This window comes from Salmo salar, chromosome 19, assembly GCF_965601325.2.
Source record: "Salmo salar chromosome 19, fSalSal1, whole genome shotgun sequence".
NCBI classification, from domain to species: domain Eukaryota; kingdom Metazoa; phylum Chordata; class Actinopteri; order Salmoniformes; family Salmonidae; genus Salmo; species Salmo salar.
The window spans coordinates 5,710,243-5,719,031 of record NC_138309.1 but is presented as its reverse complement, the minus strand read 5'-3'; the positions used below and the strand labels follow the sequence as shown (position 1 = coordinate 5,719,031).

Below are 8,789 nucleotides of genomic sequence, written 5' to 3'. Positions count from 1 at the left end.
CAAACTGAGTTTGAAGGTAGGCCTTGAAATACATACACAGGTACACCTCCAATTTACTCAAATGATGTCAATTAGCCTATCAGAAGCTTCTAAAGCCATGACATAATTTTCTGGAATTCTCCAAGCTGTTTAAAGGCACAGTCAACTTAGTGAATGTAAACTTCTGACCCACTGGAATTGTGATACAGTGAATTATAAGTGAAATGATCTGTTTGTAAACAATTGTTGGAAAAATTACTTGTGTCATGCACAAAGTAGATGTCCTAACCGACTTGCCAAAACTGTAGTTGGTTAACAAGAAATTTGTGAAGTGGTTGAAAAACGAGTTTTAATGACTCCAACCTAAGTGTATTTAACCTTCCGACTTCATCTGTGTGTACACATGCGATTGTGTGCAAAACAATGACTCAATGTGTTTTTTGACTGTAAAATAACTCCAGATGTTTTTCTCAGGAACAATATACAATAGACTTGAGGGAAGCAGTGGGAAAGAGAGAAGGGGGAGAGAGAGAAGTGGGAAGGAGGGGGGTATTGTGTGAAACAAAATTACAATATTTCCTCACTGGAGATTAAACGATAACCCCTAATAATATTGTTTTCCTTGAAGACTGAGTTATACTATGACATGACTAATTCTTTAATTCATCTGATTATAACTGAACTGGTCATGAGGGAGTTTTTTGGGGGGGATGAAGGACATTTCAGAAATAAACATGGTGACGGCAAATGTGACTCAAGGGAAATTATTGCAGGAAGATTGGGACGATAAAGAAAGAGAGAAGAGATGGAGTTATTTTGGGCCGTTGGGTTTCCTGCAGGTGATGGAAATGAAGTAGTATTTTAACAAAACAATCGCTCCACAGATTGCGAGTGAGGTGGGGAGAGGAGGAGGAGGATGAGGAGGAGGGAAGTGTGCAAGAAGAAGAGTGATTATAGCACAAACAAAATTATAATTAATATAAACATTCGATATGGAGCAATATGATTTTAACTTACATGTGACGTTGACTTGGATACTATATAAGAAGTGTTTATATTTAAAGTGTAGCTATTAGTAAATGCACAATAACACTGTCAAAACTATTGATTGATTATTGGAGGAGGAGTTGGCTTATTGTGAGTATAGTAACTTTTGGACACACCTCCCCTCACCCCATCTCTCCAGTTTATAAAAGGAGAGAGCAGGAGAAAATATGCTAAAGTTTGATAACTAGAATCCAGGGACCAATACAATACAAAAATAATTTCAGGATTAATGGTTTACCTAAAAAGGCATAACACTGTTTTCAGTTGTCTTAGTGGTGAGTTTTCTTTCATTTCTATACTTATTCATTCATTCAAAGTCTATTGCATTTGTATATGAATTATGAAAGTTTATCAGTACTTTAAAAGTCTATCAGTACTTATCGGTATCAAAGTTTATCTGTACATATATCCCTTTGCATGAGAATTGATAAATATATGAAAATATTGAAATATATTCCAGTGATAGCATGGATAATTATATCATTATAGGTGCAATATATTACTATGCTATGTAGTGTAATGTTATATAATACAATTGTATTGTGATTTCTATGTAATAATTATTTGATCTTCCTTATAGGCCACCACAGTATGGAGATGGCTGTACTGCTGCTTCTGACTGTTCCTGTGACAGTAGCCTCACCCTTCAGATCAACATATTGGTGATTTATTGACAGCTTCTATTACCACTACCCTCAGACTTAGCACAGGCAGCTTACGGACCACATACCACCAGGCCTGGGTCAAATAAATATGTAAAGTACTTTAAAATACTGCTTGGAAGTATTTTAGGTGCGGTTGATTTAGCTTGTAGTTTGCACTTTTGGGACTATGCAATTGGTTCCATTGTAGGCCTACTGGGCAAACTAAATCAAATACAGGTCAAGCATTTGACATAAGTATTTGACCTAGGTCTGACAACCACACCACTCAGAGATCCAGACAGTTTCTGTGGAAGTAATTACACAACAAATACAAATTACAGAAGAGAACCACCTTTCTCATCCTCAATACACCAGCCTCCACTGAACAATGGGAGAGTAGTTGATGACATCTGTATCCAAAATCACTGATTACACAGAACACCATCTACCTTCTTCCAGACAATACTGAGGCAAATAAGATACACACCCAGACACATGTTATATTCCTCAGAATATGACATCAAGCAGTAGTCAAATAATGACTATAGTATGAACTTGAAGATTGCAGCCTTTATGGTCATGATCTGTTAGCAATTATCTACTTTTGGCCCCACAGGACGCAGTCTGATACCTACCAATCAGGGGGGCACCTACAGACGTTAGAGGTAAACAGGAGGTTAGAGGTCATGTCAGAAGTCATGCAAGATCTACACCTACCAGAACTAAAGGTCATTCCACTTGTTCAAATGCAAGACATGGACGTTTTTCCATATAGGTAAGCTGCCAACAGGTGTTGTATTGTAGTCTCTGACCATGTGGCATTGTGAGAGGGGGTTAGGGCTACTTTTTTACACAATTAAAAATGTATTTAAAATGTTCAATTGGCATACTTAGGCACTCTTAATAGGCTACACACTCTGTTTTCATGGTTAGAATTTGTTTTATATAATACTCTCTTTCTCCCTTTCTTTCTCTCAGCATCAGGTTGAAACTCCGTTCGAAGCGAGCTCCTCAGCGCGGGTGTCAACTTGGCACGTGTCAACTTCACAACCTGGCCAACACATTGTACCAGATGGGCAAGACCAATGGAAAAGATGAGTCTAAAAAAGCCCACGATGCCCATGGTTATGGGAGATAGTGCCTAGAGAGAAAGGAAACGATTATGGACTATTAATGGTAGAGAGTTTGGAGCATATTCAACTTTATTATTACGTTATAACAAAGGTATTATCTCACCAATTGACTGTGCTTACCCGATGGAGCTGGTACTCATACATTCGTTAAAGTGATGCTTCGTTTAAAAATCAAAGTTTGTCAGTCCAATGTCAAGAAGAGTCCATGTTCAGCTATTTGCCTCAATCCAAAATGAATGGGAGTTAAAGAGGCTATCTTTCTCATTGATTTGTGATTGAGGCATAGCTGGATTTACATGACAGATGGCGTAGGGAATACACTCATCTCAACAAGACTACTTTTGAGGGTTGAAAATATTTTACAAACTTTCATTTCTGGGTGAACTATCCATTTATCAGTGCTCTGCACCCAGGAGGTGAATGAGATTATTGTGAAAGAATGACAAATATAATACAATGTTTTGTACAAAGGGAGATGCTTCTATAGACTATTTAAATGTATTGTAAAATAAGAAATGATTTTGGTTGTGGTTTGACTTTCCCTTATTACAGTAAATGTTATAAAATATCTGCTCAATATACTGTTTGTCAAGTCCTGCACGGGAATTGTTTATCTACAGTCTAAACTTGTTATTCATAGGTTGCATTGCTCTTCCGCATTTTCCTCCGGTCATTGGTCATGTTCCACTGCTTAGACGTTGCCAGATCTTACAACGCCCTTTAAGCGTCTACCATAGTTCAAAACGTGTACCCACAGCATTATTATAGAATATTGGACTGTTGGCTTTCATACTTTTCAAATTCTCAGCGCAGCACAAGCAATTTCTCCAGCTGTCAACACATTCAAATGAATATGATGCGTTGGATGGGAATTGTGGGGATGCGAGTGTTCGGGGTGTGCGTCTCCCGCGGCTGGTGGTCTTAGAGCCACTTTGCTATGTCATAATGGGACGCCGGACTAGCGCGTCCCATTCTTTTGCAAGGTGTCAGGCTACTTTTTTCTTCTTCTCGCCTTTCATGATTCTAAACCACACCATCACCATTGTAGGCAGTAGTCAAATATTTATAAATGTTGCGTTAGTACAAAATATACTGTAAAACATAGGTCCGCCAGTTTTCACGCAGATGTTGGAATTTATAAAAACTGAACATGACGTGAGAATGTGCTTATTTTCATGCATATTTTAGCCCATGTGTACACTGTAAACCCCTAGGCATTTTGATCTGAAATACTTCTAGTAAGTTGAGCTCAAAGTCAATGAAAAGCAATTATTACTTAAAGTGTTTGTGGTACTGACTCAAAACTAAATGAGAGGTCACATCAACTCTATTTTTTAAGTTATGATAACTTTTTCCTCGCATGCTCTACTGCAGGTAGATTTATTGGAATTGTTTTTATATCTGAGTTTTTGAATGTACGTTGAGTGAGTAATTGATTGTTATACTTCACAAAGATAAATAACACACATTTTTCTAATCCAATCATTTCGTTAGATTCTTTGCACCCCTTACTGAAATGTGACCGACCACCTGGATTTGGTTCTATGTAACAACATTTGAAATTGTGTTTTTTACATTGGATAAAAGTAGATGCTCGGAGCTATAAAAATGATATATCATACACTACAGTTGAGGAACAATGGGAAAGGAATTCTGCATTTTAAGTTAATAAACTTGTAACCCCACTTTTGAGAAAATGGCCCTTGAACATTTTGGTACACCTACTGGAGAGCTCTACTTTGTCTGCACCCATTCAGCATCGTTCACACCCTCTTAAGCCTTAGCCCCACCCATCTATTTATGGATTCACATGTGAGGCCATGTGCTAAACAACCAAATATTTTAAGACTAAAGGCTGGTTTATACTACGTCTATCGATATGTCTGTAGACAGTTGTCGCAGTGACCTCATGAACATTCTATTGTCGTCCTACATCAAACTTGTTGTCGTTATGAAAAAGTATAAACACAAAAACGACAGGCTACATGACAACCGCAGCCTAGTGGTCCAAAATAGCATAACTGGTGTATTTAAACACCAACAAACCCATCCGTTTAAAAATGAATTTAGAATATGTCAATCTAGAAAACCAGGCAACTAAAAGCAACTTTCTAAACAATGTTTTGGTTCGTTTCTGAATTGTTAGTTAGCTAACTAACATTAAGTTAGCTGGCTAGCCAGTTGAAATAATAACATATCATAGCTGACAACGTCTTAACATTATTACAGGAAAATAAACTCACAACAAGATCAATATTTACAAGTTAATGGCGAGCAAATTACAGAAAATAGCTTACGGTTGTGAGTGTGACATTGGCCTAAAGTTATATCCTAATTTCTGTCTCTGGTAAACAAACACTATATCAAATAAAATCTAAGTTTATTTGTCACATGTACAGGATACAGAAGGTGTAAACGGTACAGTGAAATGGTTACTTGCATAGTGGAGTCTTTTGTTTAGACATGTAGCTAGCTAGTTATCTAAACAATGAACCATAATCCCAACTCATAATGTTGCAACCATGCATTAATCTGCAGGTAACTAAATGTCACTAACTAGGTTCAATGTTAGCTAGCTAGTTAACATTAGGCTATAACTAACAATGCATATCACTTTGTGAGATACAAATAATATTACTACACAGATCATATACGTAACTTTAGCTAGCGAGCCAGCCAGTGCACTTTAACTGGCAAGGAAAATGACTTTCTGACAAAATTAGAAACACACACTACCATTCAAATCTTTGGGGTCACTTAGAAATGTACTTGTTTTAGAAAGAAAAGCAACATTTTTTTGTCCATTAAAATAACATCAAATTGATCAGAAGTACAGTGTAGACATTGTTAATGTTGTAAATGACTATTGTAGCTGGAAACGGCTGATTTTTAAAGATGTAACCCGGAGGCAGCTATTCTCTTTTTGAGTCCCGACGCATAATATTTGCAATTAAACACCAGAATTTTCTCCGTTCAGTATGTATATTTTCTCTTTTAAATCACTGCTTTCAAACAGTATCCCATGAATAGACAGCACTAAAAAAGAGCAAATAATCAGAACACTATCTGATATGTTCACCATACTCTGCTTCCACCGGGAATTCCGTTGATTTCGAAACTCTGTCAACTTCTTCGTTGCAGTGCTTCGTGATATCTTTCAAAAAAGCAGCAACAGAAAGGATTACCTACACATACTGAGCAGCTCATGTTATGAACAGAAGCGTGCTACATGGCAGACCAATCCGAAATCATCTCTAGGCATTCCCAGCCCATCCATTATCTCAGCCAATCATGACTAGCAGGAAGATTCCTGACTTTTTCCATGGCTAAACCAACGAACAATTTTATTCGTATTTACCAATGACATTCAAGGTTTTTAAGGCACATGAAAGTTAAAATGTTCCAGAAGGCATTTCTGCCCAATGATAAATACATGTTTACGTTCAAACACCTTTCCTGTGAAGTAGTGACGTGCGACATATGCCTAGTTTCCTGAAACGAGTCACAAATGGTTGTTTCAGTTTGAATGGATTAGGTAAGTCCCCTCACACTGTTCCCAACCCTGGCAGTCATTATGAATGCAGGTTGCGGGTGAATAACATGTTTAAATGTTGGATAGCCTAACTCTAGAGGGATTCCAATATGAATAACTCATCACTTTGCAAGCCAGCATAATGTCACTTGCAGGTAGGGCTGCCAAATTCTTTCACATTTTCCAGAAATCCTTTTTGGAAGATTCCTGGAAATCCTTCAACCAGGATTTAAAAAATATATTTTAAATACCCTACTTCCAGGCCTAATGTGGCCTACAAACCATGAGTTTCAGGCCACTGTATTAGGGTGAAGCTAGGCCCCCCCAAAAGGCCTTATGATACAGTATATGAAATGTATTGTCATAAAGAGCTAAATTATAATGATAACATTCACATAGAATGAAAGGACCAACGCAGGAGATGAGAAGCAGGTACAGGGAGTGAAGGATTAATAACTGACGGACATGAAACAGAACAGGAACAGTGTCTGGACAGGAACACATAACAATTAATGCTGACACAGGGAACACCACCGAGGAACAGACAGATATACAGGGGCAATCCACCACGTGAAGGAGTCCAATGAGAGCTTCTGCGCGTAATGATGATGACAGGTGCGTGTAAAGGTAGCGGAGGGGGAGCAGGAGCAGGCGTGACATAGGAACTCACTTGGTGAATGCCACAGGACTGAAAATGAACAAATTCAACTACCATGTTTATGTCCCTAACAAATACAGTCATGGGTGGGAACTCTACAATTCACTCAAAGTCAAGGCTCACTGAGAAATTATATTGGAGGCATGGTTTAGTGGGGGCATTACTCAATGTTGAAGCTGATACAACTAAAATCTGGACCCCCTACAGTGTCACAGTGACTCTATCAGTTTGAGTAATGACTACAAAATCAGTAACTGTACTCAGATATAGGAAAATTCCACCCCAAAACTATATTTTGGTATTTGTTTCCTTAGTCCATTGTTATATAGTGCAAAAATGTTTTACATGTCAGCAATCAAGTTGTATAACTTTCAAAATACAGAAATACAGCAGGTATGATGGGGGGGCGCGGCTCTGTTGCATCCTGCAGTGTGTGTGACGTTTGGCATGGCGTTCTTTTATGTTTTTAATTTGTACACTTAGTTTACAAACAATCTGCCAACCATGGATTCACAGTGGTGGGGTGTTGGACTGATCTTGCTGATCGTGTACATACCCACTACAAGCGGACTAAATTCTGAAACCGCTGCTGGCAGCGGAATCCAATACAGCAGAGAGTACTTACTACAATGCAACTCAAACAAAAACACGATGGATATCCCAATGGACCATCTAATACCTGATTGTCTGTGAGTGGATTACAAACCCAGATGCAAACATGGAAAACGCGGGGGAATCAGACAAAGACTTAAAAAATTCAACAACAAAATTCTCTTACCCACCACCTTGCTGATTAATGCCAGGTCACTGACGGGGAAAGCGGATGAGCTGTCAGCGAATCTGCGCTTCCTACACGAGTATTGGGAGGCCTGTTTGCTGGCATTTACTGAGACTTGGCTGGATGACAGAGTCCCGGACAGAGAAGTGGAGCTGACCGGCTTCACTCTTCACCCACAATCCACCCCTACATTCTGGCACAGAGACTCATTCGGGACTTCTCCTTAGATGGGGGACTGGTTTTGTGGCTGTTGGACTTCCTGAGCCAACGCTCACAGCGAGTCAAAATAGGTCCCTACGTGTCGGACATACTCAGTACCAACACAGGCTCTCCTCAGGGATGTGTTTTGTCCCCACTCCGGTACATCTTGTACACTAATAGTTGTACTAGTTCCCATCCTGACAGACACCTCGTTAGTTCGCTGATGACACTGCCTTGACTTCAGGAAGTGTACAACACCTACATCTGTAACATCTATCAGAGGTCAGAATATAGAGATTGTAGGGGAATACATTTACCTGGGTGTCCTCTTGGACAATAAGCTTCAGTGGAGTAAATGTACAGACCTGATCTACAAAAAGAGCCAACAGAGACTGTACTTTCTCAAAAAGCTGGGATCATTTAATGTAGACTGTACTATACTGACTCTGTTTTACAAATCTTTCATGAGAGTATTGGAAGTTTTTGTATTGTTTGTTGGTTTGGCAATGCCAAACCAATGCCAAACCAACCAGTTGAGAATAATTTTATGGGTCTTTGGACACCAATGTTATACTGGACTGTCAGTAGTTGACTAACTGTAGCCCGTCTGCTGCTCTGCACAATTCGTGTCAGCCTCCTTTGTCCTCTTTCATCAATGACCCGTTTTTGACCAATGACCTGAAGTTGGCTGGATGTCCTTTGGGTGGTGGACCATTCTTGATACACACGGGAAAATGTTGAGCTTAAAAAACCCAGCAGCGTTGCAGTTCTTGACACACTCAAACTGGTGCGCCTGGCACCTTTTAACATACCCCAT

At 39.1% G+C, this 8,789-nt stretch overlaps 1 protein-coding gene across 1 annotated transcript; it reads left to right on the top strand.

The window, feature by feature from the left end:
* The first annotated feature begins 1,176 nt into the window (after positions 1-1,176).
* LOC106578347 (uncharacterized) lies at positions 1,177-3,399 on the top strand. The gene is made up of 4 exons (XM_014157047.3): positions 1,177-1,301; positions 1,607-1,688; positions 2,287-2,445; positions 2,649-3,399. The coding sequence occupies exons 1-4, from the start codon at positions 1,256-1,258 to the stop codon at positions 2,806-2,808; spliced, it is 447 nt and encodes a 148-aa protein (XP_014012522.2). The 5' UTR covers positions 1,177-1,255; the 3' UTR covers positions 2,809-3,399.
* Positions 3,400-8,789: the final 5,390 nt, after the last annotated feature.

Excerpts from the sequence above, each read along its gene's own strand:
- LOC106578347 (XM_014157047.3), top strand. The coding sequence starts at position 1,256 with ATGGTTTACCTAAAAAGGCATAACACTGTTTTCAGTTGTCTTAGTG. Across the intron at positions 1,689-2,286 it reads CCCTTCAGATCAACATATTG|GACGCAGTCTGATACCTACC; the intron begins GTGATTTATTGA and ends TTGGCCCCACAG. Across the intron at positions 2,446-2,648 it reads ATGGACGTTTTTCCATATAG|CATCAGGTTGAAACTCCGTT; the intron begins GTAAGCTGCCAA and ends TCTTTCTCTCAG.